This window comes from Anguilla anguilla, chromosome 1, assembly GCF_013347855.1.
Source record: "Anguilla anguilla isolate fAngAng1 chromosome 1, fAngAng1.pri, whole genome shotgun sequence".
NCBI classification, from domain to species: domain Eukaryota; kingdom Metazoa; phylum Chordata; class Actinopteri; order Anguilliformes; family Anguillidae; genus Anguilla; species Anguilla anguilla.
Window position 1 is genome coordinate 57050072 of NC_049201.1, and position 22745 is coordinate 57072816.

At 39.7% G+C, this 22745-nt stretch overlaps 2 protein-coding genes across 3 annotated transcripts in view; one reads left to right on the top strand and one right to left on the bottom strand.

Moving 5' to 3' along the window:
- Positions 1 to 353: 353 nt before the first annotated feature.
- nod1 (nucleotide-binding oligomerization domain containing 1) lies at positions 354 to 10440 on the top strand. Of its 2 annotated transcripts, XM_035415638.1 has the most exons (11): positions 354 to 2393; positions 2821 to 2995; positions 3645 to 5454; positions 5656 to 5739; positions 6333 to 6416; positions 6789 to 6872; positions 7130 to 7213; positions 7506 to 7589; positions 7725 to 7808; positions 8625 to 8708; positions 9022 to 10440. In XM_035415638.1, the coding sequence occupies exons 1-11, from the start codon at positions 2199 to 2201 to the stop codon at positions 9092 to 9094; spliced, it is 2841 nt and encodes a 946-aa protein (XP_035271529.1). In that variant the 5' UTR covers positions 354 to 2198; the 3' UTR covers positions 9095 to 10440. The 2 variants fall into 2 exon arrangements, with proteins under 2 accessions (XP_035271529.1, XP_035271540.1); XM_035415649.1 differs by lacking the exon at positions 354 to 2393 and having other exon boundaries at positions 2863 to 2995; positions 3716 to 5454.
- A 397-nt stretch (positions 10441 to 10837) lies between these two features.
- Positions 10838 to 22745, bottom strand: part of znrf2b (zinc and ring finger 2b) — a 37146-nt gene continuing 25238 nt past the window's right edge. Inside the window, exons 3-5 of the mRNA XM_035415665.1 lie at positions 15401 to 15506; positions 15076 to 15157; positions 10838 to 14199 (exon numbers count right to left, since the gene is read on the bottom strand). Coding sequence (XP_035271556.1) covers positions 15100 to 15157; positions 15401 to 15506 — 164 coding nt within the window. The 3' untranslated portion in view covers positions 10838 to 14199; positions 15076 to 15099. The remainder of the gene's footprint in view (positions 14200 to 15075; positions 15158 to 15400; positions 15507 to 22745) is intronic.

A 22745-nucleotide genomic window follows, 5' to 3' on the forward strand; every position in this document is an offset into this window, starting at 1 on the left:
TGCATGCACACATGGATGCGTGCGCGTGTGCGGTCGCAGCTATTGCGGATTCGCGCTTGTTTTTAAAAAAAATATGCACTATTAAATTATATAACAACCATGAAAAATTATACGAAATGTGAAACATAACCTGGCATATATGAAGCAATGTTTTAATACATAAAATAGGCATGTTCATGCAGTTTTAATTCACTTTATCTCCCAAACCGTTACGATTTTGATGCCTGTAATTTCTGTCAAAAAGATTACGTAGGCGACCCGGCCCTAATGTGAACTACTTCATACGTGTATTAGTTTTGGCCGCTATTCAGAAATAGCTACGATTCGCTTTCAGATGTCGCTCTTCTCAATGTGGGGTCGCTGCTCCTGACAACTTTATAACGCTAGCTCCATAGAATGCAAAGTCGTTCTGAGTCGCCTTCAGTGGGCGGTATCCTGGCCCCGAGGCAGTGTATTGCAGGCGATACTCGGACAACACGAACACGCCGATAAAATCGTTATGTTCCACGGCCCTAGCGGAAACCGGGACACTGTCTGCATTACAAGCGGAGTTCGGATAACACAAGAACAAGATCATTCGGGACGGCCCCTGCCTCCACTCAGTACCATTTTCAACCATGTTCGTATTGTTGCATGTTTTTTCTTTTTCTGTTTTTCTTTTTGACTATGACATATACACTCTATGATTCCGAGTATGACCAAACGTCAAAACTAGACCACAGTTCGTTGGACTACACTTCATTTGCCAGTTTTACGAGAAGGTTCTATTTTGCGTTTTACTGAAGAATCTACACGTCGCGCACAGGCTACTTCCTGAAATCTGACTGTCACGAGCACTGCCATCCCATTACCGTAGAAATTCGTTCTTGGACAATGGGAGATGCGTGAAATAGGAACGTACGCTTGTTTGACTAACAACATTTTTACTATTCGCAAAAATGCGATGCTGGGATGATAGGATAAACGCCTGGAACCCAACTAGGACTAATATTGTCCTGAACATGTGCTTTGAAGGAGCGGCTGGGTCTGTTGCACAAACCAAGGTCGAGTTGTACAAACTCAGATCGACATTAAGTTTCAGTTCCTCTAGAAAAGCTAGCGACAGTTTGATTGATGGTAAGTGATCAGAGTAACAAGCTGTCAATATAGCTCCTTGTAAAGAAAATACTGTCTCTTGATATAGCCAAACCTATAGCGTAGCCTATTGATTTTTATATATTTCAATTGCTTGGATTATTGGTGATTCGCGGAAACGCGTGGGGATGTCTACAGCGTAAATTTGGAGAATCTCTCACTGGACGGTATGGGCCAACTGAACTCGCACGAACTGGTAACTGGTAGCCTAATGGTAACCACCATGCAACCGTTACCTACGAAGTTTTAACTCTGCGACTGCCATGTGGGTCGCCTTTGGATTTTCTGTTTTGAACCTGGACTCCGGAAACATTTTCGCGGAAAACGAATACTTTCCCCTCTCAGTGGCTGTATAAAAAGCGCCCCAGAACAGGGGTAAAAGAGGAAATGCAAGCTAAAGAACGGGACCAAGGCTACCATTAAAGGCTCAAATATAAGGAAACATTTAGTTGGTAATTTCTGATTTTGTGTAGGCTAAACGAATATCATGTAATTCAATGCTGTTTTATATTAAACTGTGTTTCGTCCCTACAGCTGCTTGGGAAAGAGGGTAGTCCTATACAATAGCCTACACCTGGACTGGATATAGCCTATCACTGTCTAAACTCCATGACTGGTCGCTGATTGTTGTCATTCTATGTAGTTTATTACAGTTTCTAAAGTGTCTTGGAACTGATTCTTAATGATTTTGTTTGCCCAATAACCCATTTGTACTTTTTTATTTGAAAGGTTATTTTTAGCTATTGAAACTGAATGTGTGTTAAGGGTTTTGTCCTGTTACAAATTGGGCCTGTTAAGATGCTGTAGAGAAGTGGCTTTTTTAATGTAGGCCTATACTGTGAAAGATGCATGGGGTCATTTTCTGGAAGAAGGTCCAGCAGCTGCTGGATTAATGTTTATTCATTTTTAAATTATTATCATTGTTTATTATCATTATTTTTACAAATCACTGTTCTGTTCTACTGCCATGCATATTCTCTGATTATTGCGTGAATCACATGTAATGCTCTAGCTGGAGCTGAGTCTAGCTTGTCCAGTAGTGGCAGGTCAGCGAGCTGAAGGGCATGATGAAAGACGGCTTTGCAGGGGGGCATCCAAGGCCCCCCCTGTCAACCTGTAGGCTGCTGACTGTGCATAGGGAGCTGCTGGTGGAACAGGTGAAGAACACGCAGTGCATACTGGACAACTTGCAGCTCAGTGGCTTCTTCTGTGCCGAGGACACAGAGATCGTTCTGCGCTCAGCCACCAAGACTGAGCAGGTATCTGACTGCTGCCTATACCATTTACCACACCCACATTTTCTCAAAAAAGGTTCTGTGCATAAACTACCTGCTCACTCTGCTGACACACCACCCCCATTCCCCAGTGTGCCAGGTAGACCCCACCTCCCTACTCAGATGGGAACCTGAAATGTACCTGCTTCAGTATTTTCGTACATTGTATTGGTAATACTGCAGAATATTATCACACTGGAAGCAGTAGTATTACAAGGTCATTTTTTAATTTGATGCTAATAACATTTACAGTCTGATTTGCTATAAGTGGCTCTCCACTAAAATATTTCCTCCTGGCAGAAGGCAAATTATGATTACACATTTATGGTAGAAAAGTGACAAAAACATTTGGGTACAAAAGGAATGTTGTTGCATAGTAAAAACGAAATACATTTTGAATGCTTTCCTGCAGGTTCGTAAGATCCTGGAGCTGGTCCAGAGCAAAGGGGAGGAGGCTTCTGAATATTTTGTATATATTCTGCATGAGGCCTATGATGCATACATTGACCTGCGTCCCTGGTTTAAAGAGATCCAGTATGAGCCTTCTGATTCTGTCAAGGAAATACCAGTGAAGAATACTGACCCAAGTAAGTGTGTTAAAAAGAAACCACAGTTTCTTTCTGTTAAAACTGAAAAAAAGCATTTTCTCATAGTAAATCTTTATAATCATAATAAAAATCTGTCACAGGCTTTCACTGTTTATTTTTTATAGTTTTATTTTTGGTGAGATCATTTCCGAAAGTATATTTTTGAATGCAAAATGTCAATCTGTATTTCATAATTTTATGTTTATGATCTTTAATGAAACTTATTTCTGATATAAAATTTTGATTGAAATAAATCCAGTTTACGGTTCACACTTTTTAATTCAAATGCAAACTTTAAATTCAAGTAAAAGTTTATATTCAAATAGTTTTCCAACATGTATTCAAACTTTTTAGCTTAGAAATACTATCAAAAACGTAAGGAAAAATAGTAGGAGCATGTTTCATGTAACATTTTGGGGTTTTGTTAGGCTATATTTGCTTACACATAGTCTATTGCATTTCAGATTACACAGCTTGACATTTTTATGATCCAGCTAAAAAAATCTTGGTCAAGGGTATTATATCTATGATTCAAATCTGAAAGGTCCTGACCACAGTTCCAGTCACACTTCATGTAGTCCTTTTTTAAGGAGCGGGGATGCATTTAATATTTTTTGTAATATAATTTAAATGTGTGTTTCTTTGACAGTTAGTAAGTATTGCAAAAAATTACGTCATGAACTGGCACAAGACACTCGCTTTATCACCTCATATGCCCAGAAAGAGGAGACTCTCCTAGAGGAGTTCTACACAGACACCCTAATGGAGCTGCTCAGTGAGAAGAACGAGAGCCTGGGCTTCCTGGACAGTTTGGACGAACTTCTCGGTCTGCAGGGGGTCTTCAATGAGCACGCAGAGACCATCTTCATAGTAGGTGATGCTGGCGTGGGCAAGTCCATTCTGCTCCAGCAGCTGCAGAATATGTGGTCCAGGAGGGAGCTTCCTAGTGCTGAAGCTAAGTTCTTCTTCAAATTCCGTTGCCGGATGTTCAGTGCCTTCAAGGAGATGTATGAAATCTCCCTGAGAGACCTCCTTTTCAAGCACAACTGCTACCCAGATGGTGATTTGGATGATGAGGTTTTTGGTTATATACTGCGCCACCCTGAGACGGTGCTCTTCACCTTTGATGGCTATGATGAGATTCATGCTGACTTTGAATTGGAGAACCTGCCTGAGGTTGTCTCACCTGAGGAGAAGGCTCACCCTCTGATGCTGCTTACTAACCTGCTTAGTGGGAAGCTGCTCAAGGGGTCCAGGAAAATCCTGACTGCTCGGACTGGCACTGAGCTCCAGAGTAGAGTTATTCGGAAGAAAGTGTTCCTAAAAGGCTTCTCACCAGAAAACCTGCGGCGGTACACTGCCTTGCACTTCCATGAGAGAGATTACCAGGAACTTGTGATGGTGCAGTTGGATGCTAACCCCCACCTCTGCAGCCTCTGCTCCATCCCCCTGTTCTGTTGGATCATCTTCAAGAGCTTTAAGCATCTCCGCTCAATGTATGATGACTTTGAGCTTCCAGTCACTTTTGTGACCCTCACCAGTGTGTTTCTCCTGTTGTGTGAGGTTTTCCTTGGCCACTGCTCTGGTCCCGGCCTGCTGAAGAGGAGCACCAGGTGCCCTGCTGACACCTTCAGAGGTGGGGCTCTCACCCTAGCAGGCTTTGCAAAGCTGGCCCAACTCGGGATGGAGAAGGGTGGCTTTGTGTTCAGCCAGGATGAAGTTTCCTCTTGCGGCATCACTGCAGATGACTTGCAGTTGGGCTTCCTGAGACCAGTCAGCCATTATGATAGCTGTGGGAACCCTGCCACTTTTGAGTTCTTGCACATAACTCTTCAGTCTTTCCTTTCTGCATTCTCTCTGGTTCTGGATGAGAGCATTGCCCCAGGCGAAATCCTGAAATTCTTCACTGAGTGTGAATACCAAAAAGCTCCCCATTTCCAATTGTGTGGCTCTTGCCTGGCAAGCTCCAAACCCCAGGGCAAGGACCCATTCCAGACTAATGAGCACCTACAGTTCGCAAACCTATTTCTTTGCGGCCTACTCTCAAAATCCAATGCCGGCCTGTTGGAGCACCTTGTGCCCCTGTCCTCACTGAAGAAGAAGAGGATGGTCCTGAAGTCGTATTTGGCAAAATGTGTGAAGTCTCACCTGAAGGGCCTGCCCCGGCACCCCACAGACACGGAGGGCTGCAAGGTCCAAGTAATGCCCAACTTCCTGTGGATGCTGAGGTGCATCTTTGAGACTCGCAGTGATGATGTGGCCCGGGTGACAGCCAGAGGGATCTCCGCAGACAACATCAAGTTGACATACTGCAACATGTCCTCTGCTGACTGCAGTGCACTCAACTTTGTCTTGCACCACCACCACAAACTTCTGGGTGTAGACATGGACAACAACAATATCAGTGACTATGGTGTGAAGCAGCTTCGGCTCTCCTTTAGTAAGATGACTGTAGTCAGGTGAGGAAACATGGTCAGTGTCCTTTGTGCGTGTGTTGTTTTTTACATGTTAGTACTGTAACAAATAAGCTTGTTTACATTGGCATTTGGAGGAAGGCTCCTATTTATATGGAAGGAGTTTTACCCCAATGCATTTTAAGTTGAGCACAGCACTGAGATGTTTCCTCAATCAACAGGCAAAATAAGTCTTTGTCTCCTTAGGTTGTGTGTCAATCAGATCACAGACTGCAGCATAGAGGTATTGGCTGAAGAACTTATAAAACACAAGGTGGTCAAGGTTCTAGGGTGAGTGTACATCACTCTTCTTAATATCCTTCTGACTGGGGTAACCTGTGAGATGTCTGTAATTTGTAGTGGTCTATATCACAAAAAAATAACTTCATACAGATTTTTTCCTGACTAACAATCGGGCAAAGGTATCTCACCAAAATTGTGTAGGGTTCAAACCCCAGCCACAATACCAAGGGCTCAAAAGGTTTTCTGTGTACAGTGTGAAATTTTAACATTAACAAAATGTGGTGACATGGCATTAAATAACTTTAGTGGTACCCAGAATGGCTTTTAGCTGTGTTATTGGCAACCCTTACAGAAATGGAATATACTGGAAATGTATTTAAATAAAAATATATAATTAAGACATCCCAATATATGGGCAAACATTAAATGTATTGCTGCTTTCAAAACCATATATATATATATATATATATATATATATACATACATATACACAATGTTTAAATCCATTTTCTAAAAGCCACATATTTACATATTACAGTATATTCAGTAATCTTCAGGGCAAGCTGCTCTCTTGTCGCCTCCAGTTGAGGTAACTCTATGCCAGTGCATTCAGAATCCTCATTCTCATCCTATTTTTCCAGGCTTTATAAGAATTGCATCACTGATGTTGGAGCCAAACTGATTGCACAGATTATTGAGGAATGTCCTCATCTAATGACTCTTAAGTATGTATCAATTTAACAACTACCCTCTAAATGCACAAGTCATAAACAGTGTGCAGTAGAACCCTTTTTTGAGGAACGTTTTGAACTATTCCTTGAAAGTGTCTGTACATGCTGGAGTGCCTATGCAGAATTTATCATTTCAAATGAGTCAAAGGTAAACTAGAAATGTCTTGATAATATGCAAATTTGTATGAATAATTATGCATTCCAGTGATGGCTTTTTAGAAAATACAATGATATTTGATTACTTGCAGACATCATGTAAAAACGCATTTTTGCATTCACTGTTGAGTTTGCATTATAAGCTGTGATTGGAAGGAACTGGAAAATGATTTGATTGATTATGGACACTTAATCTGTTTGTTGGTCTAGACTTGGCTGCAACAAGATCACAAGCGTGGGAGGGAAATACCTGGCCAGTGCAATTAAAAAGAGCAAATCCATCTTTGATGTGGGGTGAGGTTGAAGCACACAAACCTTACACAAAATTATTTCTGTGTTTTTTTGTATAGAAAATACCATCTGTTTTATTATTTAACTTGCTTGACTGTAGTAGGTAGTACCGTTGTGAATGAGGTAGTGGGATTGTATTTGTATTAAAGTTTCATTTATTATTTTTGCCATTTGGACATTATCTGACGGAGCTTGTTTAACATTGCACGAGTATGCATTTGTAAGATGTTTACGCAGTGCTTTTTTTTTCTTGTGGCCAGAATGTGGGGAAACACCATTGGGGATGAAGGAGCAGGAGCATTTGCAGAAGCCTTGAAGAATCACCCCAAACTTACCAATCTCAGGTGAGTGAAGTATTTTTATATGAGCAGCTTCTGAACACAGCAGTCTCGTTACATCATTGCATACTGAGATGGGTTAAACTTCTCAGCAATTTCATAAGACTTACATTGGGAGGAAACGGCAATACAGTTGATAACAAAGTACGTTTAACCTGTAACTATGGTCCTTCTGTCCTAAGGAATGTGTTGGTTTTGGTCTGTTTCTCTGAGGTTACTAGTGATTAATCAAAACATATTTATATTTATTTTTTGACAAATTGTTTAGTAAGCATAAACTATAAACCCTCATTCACAGCCTTTCTGCAAATGGCATCACCTCAGTGGGAGGGAGGAGGCTGGCAGCAGCGCTAAAAGAGAATGTGTCTCTTCACATCTTCTGGTAAGCATAGCATCAAATTCACTCCACATGTACCTTTTCCTTCTATTAAACTCTCATGTCTGTTCTTGTCTGATGAGAAAAATAAGAAATAACAAGAATCTGTGTGTGTGTGCATGTGTTCCTGTATTGTGTCAGGTTGGTTCAGAATGAGCTTACAGATGATGCTGCCACAGATCTTGCAGAAGCACTCAAGATCAACTCTGGACTTAGATGTCTCTGGTAGGACTGACGCACTTACACTATTGCACAAGGCTTCACGCCTGCTGTCATGACGGGCTGTTTCATGGTATCTTTAGGGCTACTCGAACTACAAACCCATTATATCCTAGAACTGTCCATCATACAACAAGTTAGCTTCGTCTTGGTCGGACACGCATCCAGTGGGAGCCGTTTTCACTTCTGAGTGTTGGTTACACATGTAGCAGGTTACACATGTAGCAGATACCCATAAATCATAAAAAAAACTTTTTCATTTTTATTTAGCCATCATGAAATAGCTCGACTATGATGTCCCAGTCCAAAAGAGAAGTAGCTACATCGCTGGCTTACAAAACGTACATTGTCATTTCATTGTCACATTGTAATTTAAACTGAGGAAATCTTAGAACTTCACAAAATAAAATTAATGTTAATCTAGTTAACTTGACTAAATTAGATGCAGGAGGGAAGGACCCAGGAGACTAAATCCTGGCACTTATCACATTGCATTGCATTGCAATTAGGATGTTTTTGTACATGTTGTATTTGTGTAAAATTAATTTCTTTGTTTAAAAAAATAATTGGTTGTGCTACCAAAAGTTTTGTCTGGGCATCTAATGCTTTGAAGTTGGGAGCACCAGTGATTTATCACTGGATAAACTGCAAGAAAATACCTTTTTCTAATGATGTCATTTCTCAGACATGAACCTGTGACTTCAGGAGCATTACTGTATTTGCCTTTTCAATTTCAGAGGTGTCACTGATGACCCTTTTCCCCTTTGCCAGCTTGTATGAGTGATTAGTGTCCAGGTAACGAGTGTTGACTCTTCTCCACAGGCTAATTGACAACAGGTTTACAGTGCAGGGAGCCAGAGTGCTGGCTGAAGCGCTGCCTTACAACACTTCCCTCAAAGAGATCTGGTAAGTATCACTGCAGGTAGAGGAATATGTTCATATAAGAATAGTGAAGGGAGCTTGCTTTTTTGTTCTTTTTATGAAAAGCAAGTTTATGTATGTTAATTTCAAAGGTAGATCAAATCCCTACATTACACTAACTTTGGGACTGTTCAAGGAATAGCTTTTGTGGAGCAAAGGCATGGTGGTGTGACTGCAGAGCCCATGGATTTGCACATTTGAACCTCATTTATAACAAAGAAATTAAAATTAAGTTTTGCATGCTATCCTTTCCCTGAATTTGGTTTGGTTTAGTTTGAATGTTTTACTTCCTCTGTAGTATGAAGGGAAACCAGCTCTCCGAGGAGGAACAGAAACTATTTGAAATGGAGACTCGGCTGCGTTTCTCTTGACCAATGAATACGAGGCTCCTGGAAAGTCTCTTACCCCAGAGGTTGTGCACGTGTGCCTATACATGGCCAAGTGGTACAAACACTTATTCTGGCCCATCTTTTTATCTTTTGCATTACAAAAATGCTGGTATTAGTTCATTGTATGCATTGTGTGAAATGAATGTTCTTCAGTAATTTAAATGTGGATGTCCATTTTTTTGTTATGTTACATACACAATTAATTGTGGTTTTGTTTTCAAATATGTATTACATTGATGTGTAAGATATTGTATTGTATTCTTTGAAGATGGGCATGGATACACTTGGATTTGGCTTAATGCTGCATACAGAGTATACGTTTAATATTGTCTGTCTTAAACTACTGTTGGTCGCAAGAATGTATTGTACTTAAGCTAAAGGAACACAGGGAGGGACTAATGTTCACCCTTGAGCAGGCAGCCACAAGTAGAGCATGGGTTACAGCGTTTCATACAGGCTGGCTGCACATCTCTCCCTGCATGAAGTACGTACGTAAGTATGAAGTACCTTTATCGGAAGGCCATTATTCCCTATGAGAGATGAAGATGGAATAGACAAAAAAGAAAATACAAATGTGACACCCTACACCAAAATTTGCCCACAACAGGTATAATGCACTGGCTCCAGATTTGATCAAAATTAAATATTAAATCAGGGCTGCCCAACCCTGTTCCTGGAGATCTACCATCCTGTAGGTTTCCATTGCAACTCTAATTTGGCACACCTGATTCTGTCCGATTCTACTAATTAGCAGTTCTACGAGATCTCTAGCTGATGATTGTGGTGTGCTTTGTTAGAGTGTGAACCTACAGGTAGGTCTTCAGGAACAGGGTTCGGCAGCCCTGATCCTTAGATATCTAATTGGATTTTAACCTTAAAAAGAGAACTTGTCTTGGACACCATTCAATAGTGGGAATTTTCATAAACAGTCATGCCTGAAACAGGATACTGATGTCTCTACAGTGGGATACACAATAAAGAAACAACGATAGAATTAGCTAAATTAGATAAAATGCTCTGTTTGTGATTTAAATATGTTCCCTCAAATCACTATTTCTCTATTGATAAATATGAAGTTTGGAATGAACATAATAGATGAATGAACTCCATTCTGATATTATCTGGCTTTCTGATACTGCTCTCCACATTTGATGTAAATCTCTAATGTTGGTATTATACATGGGAAAAGAAAGGTGGCTGGTTTGTGTGCAATAAACTATGGCTTTTTAGTTGTTTTCCAAATAAGATCATTAAGGTGATCAAATGCATATTCTTGACCTGTAAAAATGTGTTTTTGCAGGATGATTAAATTACACTTTAAAGATGCAGTTACCAGCTGTGTTCTTCTTTTGTAAAGCTGAACCATCTGATTGCACCATTACTGCAACATGTTTACAGTGTCATTAGACTGAAATACCTGGGTCGTGACTATCGTGGAGATGACACTGAGCCTGAGCCTGATGGTGAATGAAGGGAACAAGAAAAACAGGAGAAACTGCATGAAATGGATACATATGAGATTAAGAACATGAATGTCCATTTTGAACAATGAAGAAACATGGCACTGTATTCATGAAGAGTTGGTCTACAGTGTGAACACGTCTTGAAATATACATTCAAAAACATTCTTATACACATTGTTGATCCTCTATTTGAGATGAGGAACAAAAATAATATTTTCCTGTTATCACAAATTCACAAGATACTCAGGCACAGACACTCACCAGTGCTTTAAAAGATTTTACTCTGTTAATTTCACATTTCTGTACATACTTGTTTTGCACATAAATGGAATGTAACAACACACAGCAAAATTATTAAAAAGTTCATGATCAAGGTATGTGCTCTCAGCTTGTCACAGAAGTACCCCGGGCAGCATTCAAACAGATGCACTTGCTCTTGTCTCTATAGCTTCACACGCTCAGTTACTTTGAAGTAGCAAGTCCTTCTCCAAAGTACACAGCTCTTTTAACTCACTTCCATTGTAATAAGTACTAAGCCATGTCAAACATAGCCCCGCCTGTGAATTCCTGATTAGCATGGGCTCCCAGTATCAAAAAAAACAAAAAAAAAAAACACGCTGACTTAATGACTGCTAAGCAAATCTAGTTGTGTGTTGTCAAAGTAGGTTTTTCAAAGTTTTCAAATTAGACTGATACAGGCTCAGGTGCAGCAAATATATTTACATGCATTTACACCAAAATTGCAAACCATGAAAGAGAAAAGGTACATTCTTGCTGGCATAAATATATATTTTAACACTTCATTAAACCCAGTAAATGTGCTTAGCTGATTAGCTCAGCTGTAGCTCAGAAGGCTCTAGCTGACTGGACAGACCAGTCAGGAGGTGATATAGATTTGCTTGGCAGCCTGACAGTATGGCAGGTTTTATAAATTGGGAAAAATACCATTTTATACCAGGCTGATCAAAAATTCTGGTTGATTCACCACTCAGTTGAGTTTATAATTACATAACAACAATGTGGCAATGTGCCAGCCCACAGTGCATGGACACTTATCTCAAGTTGTTATCGTGGTTGTTGCCAGGCAGGTTGCCAGGCGCATGTATGACTGGCTAGAAGAAACAGGCTTGGCACGCAGCTGGTAAGCAAGGCTCAAATTTGTATCCATAGCCCTCCACTGATCCACTATTAGTCCAGTGCAGATAGAATCCAACCCCATTCAGTCACAGCTGTGGGAGCAGTAGCTGCTGGATCCTCTAATGAAGCAGATGCTGTTGTATCATAGGGAACTTAAGATATTTCCTGACCTCAAGGTATAGAGGGGCCAAAGTAATTTAGACAAGGAGAAAAGCTGTTGGTTTTTTTCTTTACCTAAACCAACAATGTCAAAAATGGGAGTGGATGCTGAGTAAGGGCAAAACAACATTCCATTAATTTGTTTTTATAATATTGTATCTGAAATGGCTTTCGGAAGTTGACAATAGCAGCATATTGCAAAGCCACACTGGCACTTGTTAAAATACCACAGTTTATCAGGGCTTGTCTGTATGTCCTGTGACTGGTCACAAGTCCCTTCTGTGTAGTGCAGTATCAATACTGGAAACCACCTTTTCAAAAACCACCCTCTTGTTTTTTTCTTTTCTTTCTTCTCGCAACTGATTAGAAGAAACTGATTGAAAAAGCCCTCATCATAACATATCATGTGCTTCAGTACAATATTTAGCAGCATGTTTTCAAAAGCTGTCAAACCCTTTAATGACATTTAAAGGCATTTTTTGAAGGCCTCTTCATTATTTGGGTACAGGGAGGGCACTTGAAATGTGGTGAAACGTGTTACAAGAACCAAAATTAGAGCAAGCAAAAAAGAAAGCTCTTGGTCCCACAGAGCTATAATATTTCCATCATAAAATGAACAAATTTTCCCCCTCAAATACAAACCTAATTAGCATTTCACAGAAATCTCATTTTCAACAGGCCATGGCAAATTTCACATTTATGGACTTATGGATTTGGTTGCTGTTGAAGGGACTGTGGGAAGCTAGTAGATGCTGGGAACTTTATAAACCCAAGGTCAAAATTTGTAAGAAAATCATTATCGAATATCACTGATCTACCTTTCATAACATGATTAATGTTTTGTGATATGATTTATGAAGGTCATCTTGCAAAGTAGGGAATTACAAGCCTCATCATTAATGATAATGATGATAATGAGAAGAATAATAAGATACATGATGTGGTGAGGCCTGCAAAGGCTAGAATATGTACACAGATCCCCTGTACTTTTCCCTGGGTTTTGTTTAAGATCCACCAAGGTTCATATCCCAAACTGATACTGCTACACTCTCCAAGGATGTAGGACACAGTCCACATTTACAAAAAGCATCAGCTTTTGCCTCAGATATATTGTTTTGGGGCACTGCCATGCTTTCATGAAAAATTGTAATAGTGTTGTGAAAAGGGTACGCGAAGGAGTAACACTGTTTCCACTTCGCTTTCACACTGGTGGATCAATGGGCACTCTATAGTTTGGGGGGGTGCGTGTATTTTTCTAGAATGCTGCTCTTAGGCATATTCAGCAGTGACATCACAATCACAGACTGCTTGCTGGTCACCCAATCTCTGTCGTATAGCAGACTGCTGGGACAGGCCCTTTTTATTGGACTGTGAAGGCACTGGTAGACACAGTTGGCAATAATGAGATTTAAGTGGCGGCACATTCCTTGCCCAAGAGTCCCGGTGTACAGTTGGGGTTTGGATCTGTTGTGCAATAGCAAGACAACAGAGAGAGTGGGTCCATATCCCTTTGTCAGAGCACAGTGTAGCAAGTGTGGACACTGTATGGGAGTGTCAGGGGTTTTTAGGAGGTGTTAAGAGGAAAGGGGCAGGATGTGATCGAATCATGGGTGGGGATAGTCCATTAGCATCATTTCCTGATTGCACAGTTGTGCAGCAGAGTTGGGTCTCGTCCTGAAGCAGTGATAAAGGCTGCTTGTCCATGAAGAACTGGAAGAATGTTTGAAAGCCAGGGGTCATGCCAAAAGCTTGCACAACAGGGCATGTGGACTGGGGAGCGTATTGAAGGGTACTTGGACAATATGGCAATGGAAACCACCGACACTTGATTTTGAGAGAGATTGTATGCAAAAGGAATGCACAAATATACAAAGGTAATTCCCTGAAGATTGCTTCAATGAGTTTTGGCATACCCAAGGGCTTTTGGCAGCAGGCTTTCAGAACTGAGGTTTGGTGAGGGGTAAGGGAAAGCGAGAGAGGAGACGGGTCGGGGTTGGGGGATAGGGGATGGGGTTTGATCATGGACATGGATCCCATGGGGGTCCCACACATCTATGGGAAAACACCAAATGGTCCCCCGAAATATTAGCATGTTGCATTGGGTGGTACTGATTGTGCCCCACCCCCCTTCAGAAAAAATTCAGAAGAAAATTTATTGCTTGTTGTCCCCTCAAAGATGAAATGAGATCCATGTCCTTCAGTTTGATATAGATTCCTTCCAACAAAGCAGTGACCAGAACCATCTCTTTGCTTATGGCCTGGAGAGGGATTTCACATTCCTTTCTGTTAGTGGAGCAGACCATCTTCCACAACAAGAAGGATAGACACCTGAAATGGAAAATAGAAAAATGAGGAATAACTACCAATAAACTGCCATTTGACTAAATAGAGTTTAGAGTTTATCTCATCAATGACACTTCTGGACCACAGAAAGCTCTTCAGACCTATAATGTCAGGGAGGCACCAGACAAAATAAGAAAGAACATTCAGTGACAGTAGTCTGGTCTATCCTACACGCAGTTGAGGGAACTAGGGGTGCTGCAGGTGTGGCAGCACCCCACCTGGTAAAAGAACTGGCACTTGGGGGTGCCAGAGAGAGTATATCTTCACCCAAGAAAAATATGTCCGATCTATATATTTGTAATACTTGTGTGTCAATGGCAACATATATTGCACAGCTATTATCAATGTATTTTCTCCACTAATATAAGATATTCTAACGTGCAGTGGGGATGCATTAATTAATTTACAGTATTTCTGCATAAGGTAAATATCTATATTAGATATCTAAACTTTTATGCTTATGGAAAATGATCCTAAATAGTTTAAATTGAACGTAGTAATACTTTAGTTTGCATTTTTACTCGCTATATATTCTTGAAGCCTGTCTTGTTTTCTTCTTCTTTTTTAAAAGAGAGATTACATCAACAGCATTTCTTATTCAAACTGGGGGGGATGTGCAACAAATATGCAGAATTTAATTACAAGGAACTGGACCCCCCCTTCCCCTCCAAAATACAAAGGTACATGGAAACTAATTACCAGAAAATGTCCCACAGTCCACAATTGTTCTGCAATTGGCCATTGGTTCCTAATTTTGACCCATACCTCCAATACACTCTAATATCATGCACTCCCACCCAGGCACACACGACATACATAAGGCACCTGCCACCCCTCACAGAAATCCAGCTGCAAACTTGCCTGTGCAAAAATGAAAGAAGCTCCTCAGTCCGAGGGATGTTCTGGACATGATCTGTTCACCTCAAACCACTCGTCTATACAACTGCAAGAGATATGCACTTTTAGTCCAGTTAAACGTAAAAACTGAACATGTATCAGGTCTTGTGGTGCAGTGGGATGTGTGGGAGGTCAAACACAGTGAATGGTTCAAGAGAGCTTTAGTTTAATTAATTGCTTCAACACTGCGTGAATACATATATAATTATAAATGTGCTAAATGTCTTCCACTATTTGAATGTTTTACCTTTTGAGAAAGATGAAGACATAAATGTATTTGTAGTCTTACCCCTTGTGGTAGATGCAAAGGCAGGGCAGACGTGCAATGGTGTCTCCCTGCACCAGGTCCTCCAGGCATATTGCACATTCCCCAGCATCCTTTGACAGGACATCCTCTGTGGATACAGTGCAGGGCATCAGACAGGGGGACATGTTTGTGTCGAAAGTGGAGCATGTGTTAGCTCAGTTAAATTGACATGTTTTGGTTCATTATGTGATTACACAGTTTATGGATCCCACCCCCACACCCAACCACTCAACAGGCTAAGAGTGCTCCATTTTGTTAAAGGCTATGAGAACCATTCAAAAGTATGTATCCGGTGCCTACATTACTAACCTTGGAACTTCAGTTTGAACATAAGAATATTAAAAAAACATATGACAACAGGCCACATGGCCCATCTGTTTTCACCATTTACCCACAAACTAGAGAGTATGAAGCACTACATCAAGCCTGGACCTGAATACCCACCAGGATCCCTGGATCTACTACATAACCTGGCAAGCTACTCCACACATTGACAACTCTTTGTAAAAAAAATACTTTCTTATAGTTAAGCGGAATTTACCATTTGCAAATTTCCACCAGTGCCCCACTCTACAGACAGAACTTAACCTAAAAAATCTATTGTAATTCAAATCGCTAATCCTCTTTATGAAATGAATAACCTCAGTCATATCCTCCTTTTCATTTTACTTAGCTTGAAAAGATCAAAAGTTTTTAAGTTTTTATTAATTTCACATCAGGGACACATTTTGTTATCCTTTGAACATAATTTTTGGGCTTAAAAACTCTACAGTTTTTACAGAATATAAGAAAAACAAATCCTAAAACTAAAACTGTAAGTCTAAAAGTGATATTAATGACTACTGTAAAATATTTGACCAGAATTTCAGTAAAGCTAGTGATAGCTATATGATAACGATATAAGTGCAATATAAGTGCTTGATGGAGGTACAAGTCTAACATGAAAGTGCTACAGGAGCAAATCAGAAGGATTCAAATGAGCAATCCTATATTAGGAGTGGACTGCAGAGTAGAGATAGTCCAGGTACAATCTGAAGAGATGCATCTTCAGACCATGGCGCAAGATGGGCAATGACTGAGTGGTTTGGAGAAGCTCCGTGGTAGGGACGAGCGAGAACCATTCGCCCAGATGGCAGGGAATGCAAATCTGCTGCAATAATTTCCCACGGTTTACCTAAAAACCATCTACAACTTTTTAGTTAGTCTACATTTTTAACTGAAAGATGAGATGTACACTAAGGCACAATCACAACATTATCTTCTATTCCACCAACTGGAAGGCAAGCCATTGGGTGCCCAGAGGACATTATATACAATATTTTTCCCTTGATTACATTATTTTGCCTGAAGAGGGCATACTGGATCCATATTACAATATTTTGTAAAAGGAAGTGAAATGTTCAATTTCCAGCAGAATCTCATGGGCAATTGACGGTGGACCACAGTTTTTTGTATTTCAATTGTGGGGAAAAATAAATGAATAAATAGCATTAAAGTAACCAACGTGGGTTACACCATGTCATACAATATTTCAACATCACATCTAAGTGACTGCACAGCGGAACAAAGCAACATTAAGCTGAACAGAGGAAGTATTTGTTGTTTTGAATGGGCTGAAATTTAAAGCAACTGTTTGGAGTGTCACAGTGATATTACTTATAACACTGACTATTAAAATAGGCCTGAATTTAAAGGCAATAACACCACCTAATTTCTGTATTAACTATAGGAGGCAAAGTACGTAATTAGTGAAATCATCTGGTGTAGAGCATGGTTGAAGCAAATACATGCAGTCACTGCGGCCCACAGGACCAGTAGTTGAGTAGGCCTGCTTCAAAACCGAGTGGTAACACTTAACACATTTATTTGTTAGGATTCAGAGAGGTGGAAAGTACAGGGATCAGCAAGTAAAAGTCCTGCCATGTATTTCTTTTATCTATGAAACCCCGTTCAGATTTTTCCACATCTGGTTAGGAGTATCTCCAGATTTTTTTTAATCATGAAAAAACAATCAGCGATATTAACATGTTATCATTTGACCTAGCAGTGCTACTGCTCATATACAGGAAATTCTCATGCACACATGTAGGAGTGTTCACAAAAATGCAGCTTAACCAATATCCAATGTCATATTTAAAAGTCTTAAAGATTAAATGCACTGAAATTATATTGTAACTCACACTCTCTAAAACTGTTTGCACAGGTTTGGAATCAGCTTAATCTTTTCTGTGCTTAATTGTATCATCTGTGCAATTTTATAGCAATTAATGTAGTCCTAATTTAAGCAGTTTAAGTTGTTTTTCATTTGTACTTAAATAATTGTCAACATAATAAATAGACAATAAAAATAAATTATCGCTGAAGACAACCAGAAACATCCATAATTCAGGACATACAATCTGTAACGTGATAGACAATATCAAGTTGTACAGTGTGAAGAACTAGATTGCACAGTGTGAAAAACATTTTTTTCTTGCTATCATTTTACAAAATGTGAGTCTTGCAAAAGCATTGGCAGTCAAAATGTTGAATCCTCGACATTGCCATAACATTTTCATTTCTATGATTAAAAACTTTCATTTTCACCCTTCATGTCAAAAAATGTAACCATTGATGACCATAAATCACAATGTCAAACAAACTTAAATTTTCAGCCTTCATGTGGCACAACATCAATGTTAAATCACATCTAAGAAACGTTCATTTTTCAATGGTCATGAAATTAAAAACCAATGCCAATCTGACCACCAAATTCCCACGTATTTAAGAAAAATGTGATTTCCAGCAAAATCACAGCAATATTTATTTATTTTGAGCTTTCATGTAACCTCATGCCATTGTTAGTCATATGTATAATGTATGTACGACTATGAAATGCAAATCCATTTTTACTCCTCGCATTTGCAAGCTTGTTCTCCTATTTGTCCACACTTAACTGCTGTCATGCCAGAATGGCTTGTCAGTTGCCCAGTTTATTGGATGACAGACAATATTATAGTACCAATTAATAGTTGGTTAAATATGTTCAATATAATTTATTTATTAACCTCTATTTATACAGGGTAGGTTGACTGAGAACGCATCCTGCAATGCTCTGCCAATGAAATACCAATACCATTGTTAACACCATGCCTTCCACACAGGCCAAGTGTTAACATGCAGCAGCATGTCATAGTGATGCGAGGTCTTTAAACAGTCCTTTCTCAGTGGATTCAATCAGAGTTAATTTGTGATGAACAGCACAATAGCTGATCATTTACAGAAGAGCTTTTCAAAATGTAGTTTTATTCATGAATGTTGGGTTATGGTGTTTACAACCTCATTACCTCAACACAGATATCTAGCATAGGCATAGAAAGGAGAAATGCATTGTTTGAATATCATTCTTCTTTATCTATCTGTCTCATGCGTTATCTCCCTGTGACCTCTCTGCCCTGCTCTTTCCGTCTCTCTGCCTTGCTCTGTTATGATCTCTTCTGCTTGGAATAGGGATGAGAGCAGAAACCTTGTCTCTCTCTCTACACTGCTATATGAAGTATTATTCATATTTCTATTTAAGTGGACTTACACTGCTTCTTGACATGGTACTGATAGATCACCAATTTGTATCCTGCTCTCAGACGTAGGCTAAATCAAGCACCAGACCATTCATGTATAAAATGTATAAAACATTCCATCATATTTCCTAAATCACCACACCACAAAGCTGACCATAACTGTCACAAATACCTGCTTCATTGGGGAGTAAAAAATCTCCCTTGGATTCTAATGGAATGCAGGTTGAGTGGGAAAAGCTGATTATCCCAACCCTCTGGCTTGTGAACACTAATCAATCTGTCAGACCAAGATTAAAACACTTATCCAAACACAAGGAGTCCAACTTCTTCAGACTCCTAGGTTTTACAGGTATACTTAGTCTCATCCTGCCAACCAAAGACTGGATATATTGCACAAAATAAAATGGAATGGAACAGGATTAATGTCTTTTAAATGGACAGAGGTCTGCTGGGGATTTCACACCACGTGCATTGACAAGACCATCAAACAAGGTCCTCAGCCAAAATGATCAATTGCACCCATGTTCAGGATCTAGGGGTGACATGGAGAAAAAAATCTGTTATTTTATTACGTGAAGAACACAGTCACAAAATTGGTGGAAAGAAACATCCAGGCTTGTGTATATTAATCAGCAATATTACCTATTACGACTATGATTACTATGTAAATTATTGTTTCTGTTTGGGACCAGAATCTCAATGTGCCACATGAATGAAAGACACAAACCATAACAATGAGTGAGTATGGTGTATCACACAGTCACTACAGAGATGGCCACTTTGACAGCCATCTGAAGCAGTGGCCAGAGTACTGTCAGGTGGTTTCTGTTAGCACAGTCACATTCAGTCTGCTAATTCAATGTGTTCATGTGAAATTGTAGTTGTGTAACAATGAAAATTAAATTGTGCTGGAGCAGAAATAAAAACCCACCTTCTTTTCACTTCCCAAATAAACTGCAGGCTAATAGACCCTTTTAACATCTGTTGTTCTCTGTTGTCATTTATTACCATAAATAAATAATTAGCCAACACTGTGTAATGTCATTCCAATTAATTACCAATAAACTGAATTGAACTGAGAGGAGAGAGAATAAAATGAGAGAAAGCAAGATGTGAGTGAGAGGAGGGGGGAGGAGAGAGCTAAAGGAATGTGTGAGCAAGATAATAAGAGTGAGCAGCAAAGCGTGGCGGTGAAAACCTCAGCAGATTTTGCCAGAATTCCCCCTGCATAGTTATCAGGTATGGCAGATCACAGGGGAAATAACAGCCTGCTCTGTGGAAGTGTTCTGGCCCTGTGGACTGACACGCTCTTCTTGCCTGCGGTGGTAGGTTCTGTTAATCTACAGCTCCCAATTCAACACCATTAAAAATGTCCAGCAAAAAGAAGGAGAACTGTGGAAACAGTTTTTTTTTTTTTACCAGCCTGGAGATTTCCCTGACAACCATTCACTGCCCGCTTCAGAAGCGGTCTGTAATCTGTTGGGCTGAAAAGCACAGATTTCAGTCTCAGATAAAAGACCTATGTGGCTACTCAGGAAAAAAACAAACAAAAACAAAAAAAACATGCAAAGCACATGAATTACACATAATCTGCCTCCAAGAAATGGGCCTATTAATGGTCTAAACTAGATGATCCGGTGTTCTCTTTCTACATGGAAATAAGTGAAAAATTTTGTGTGAAAAAAATGTCTGTCAGCATTGCATACGCATTAGCGTTTCACAACCTGCTACATCACAATAAGGAGAGTTTGCTTCTTGTAACTGTTGTGAAACTGCCTTTGAACTGCAGTTCATCCACACAGAAGGTGCTTACCCATAAGGCACCAGGCCCTGTTGACTCAAGAGTGAGGAAAGAGTAGCAAACAGTGACAGCAGCAGCAGGAATGGAGCCTAATAGAGAAGCCCCGGGAATACCTGGCCTGAATGTAGTGCCCCCAGTGGTCATAGTGGTTATAGCAAGGATTTATCACATCCTGTGTGAGACCTTGCTGAGATGACAGGAGTGGAGGACGGTGAGCAGGGCTATGGCAAGCCGTTTTTGCTTTAATTCATTTCTACAGGATATCGAAAATTCAAATTCTAACTAGTTAGAATGCAAATTGTTGATACCACAAATTCAATTGCAACTAGTTATAATGTGTATTTCTGATATCAGAAATTCGATTTTAACTAGTTAAAATGCATATTATTGATATCGGAAATTAAATTTTAACTAGTTAAAATGCCAATTCTTGATATCGGAAATTCTATTTTAACTAGTCAGATTTAAAACGTTTTTCTCATTCATTTCAATGGGAGTTGGAATTTGACCTAGTTAAAATGCCAATTTCTGATATCAGAAAATCAATTATTGATATCAACAATATAATTTTAACTAGTTAAAATTGGAATTCTTGATATCAGGAATTCCATTTTAGCTAGTTAAAATTGAAATTTTTGATATCAATAATAGAATTTTAACTAGTTTTAATTAGAATGTCCAATGTGAACTAGTTAAAATTCAATTCTTGATATCAAAAATGAAAGGTCCCATTGAAATGAATGGGGAAAATGCTAGACTTACAACTAGTTACAATTAAATTTCTGATATCAAGAATTTGCATTCTAACTAGTTAGAATTGTATTTGTGATATCCTCTAGAAATGAATTAAAGCTAAAATGGCTTGCCATACAGGGCAAGCAAGCAGGCGAGGAACTCAGTGCACATAGGTAAAAACACACGTGCAGATGAATACATGCACATAAATGCGCACACATTACACACAGACATTTATGTATGGGCGCAAAGAAATGTATACATACACAAATGAAAACATTGTCAAACATAAAATCACAGAAATATGTCAATAATATATCGTATATTTTCATATTTTACACATTTAGTACTGGCAAGCAGTGCTCAATGAGAAGCTATATTCTTGGCCTGTCTCTGGTCTTGGAAGTGCATGTGAGTGGATATTTACAATCAAGATGGCCATGAGTGGCACATGGTGCTCAGTGATTAAATACCTTAACCTTTCAGGGGGGTCTTTTGAGTATAACAACCACTATTATCATCTCAGAAACTGAGAAACATCCACCATCATGACTGCCATTCTGTAAAATTTAGTATGATAAACATCACAATATTCCTGTGCTGAAAAATGTCACACCTACCATACTCTTACTATAATGAAATGTTCTGCGTATAGTTTGGGATACATTGCCACCCTTATGAAAGTCACTAGGCTCAGTGCAGATGGTGGCTGCAGTGAAAGGGGATTGGGTCAGAGAGGTGCAGTATCATTGTGGGGCCGATTTGGATACAAGAGCAGAGGGACAAAGGCATGATTATTATCCCACAAAACTCATGGATGAAAGGTTTGGTTAATGCAGCAGGTGGCCCGGTAACCATAGTGACTGTACCTCGGAAGGACATGGGGAAGAAGGAATGCCTTTATATTCTGACTCACTCTCAGCTTTCCCAAAAAGCAATTTCATCAGACGTCACCTCAGGTGACCTGTCACCGCAGAAAATGCCCAAGCTATTTGGAGGCCCTCTTCATAATCAACTTTCGTTACCATGGTGCTGTACATCTTATTCCAGGTCAGTCTGGGTTGGATGGGTTGCTGGAGGTTGGGGGGGAGGGGGGGGATTTCAACCAAGCTCCTAATAACAGCATTATAGCGTCTACAATAACAGGTTTGACAATCGAGCAGCAGCAATGCACCATAGATACAGAACTGCTGAAGACATACACAAGCCAGTGAGAAAGTGAGAAAGGAGGGGT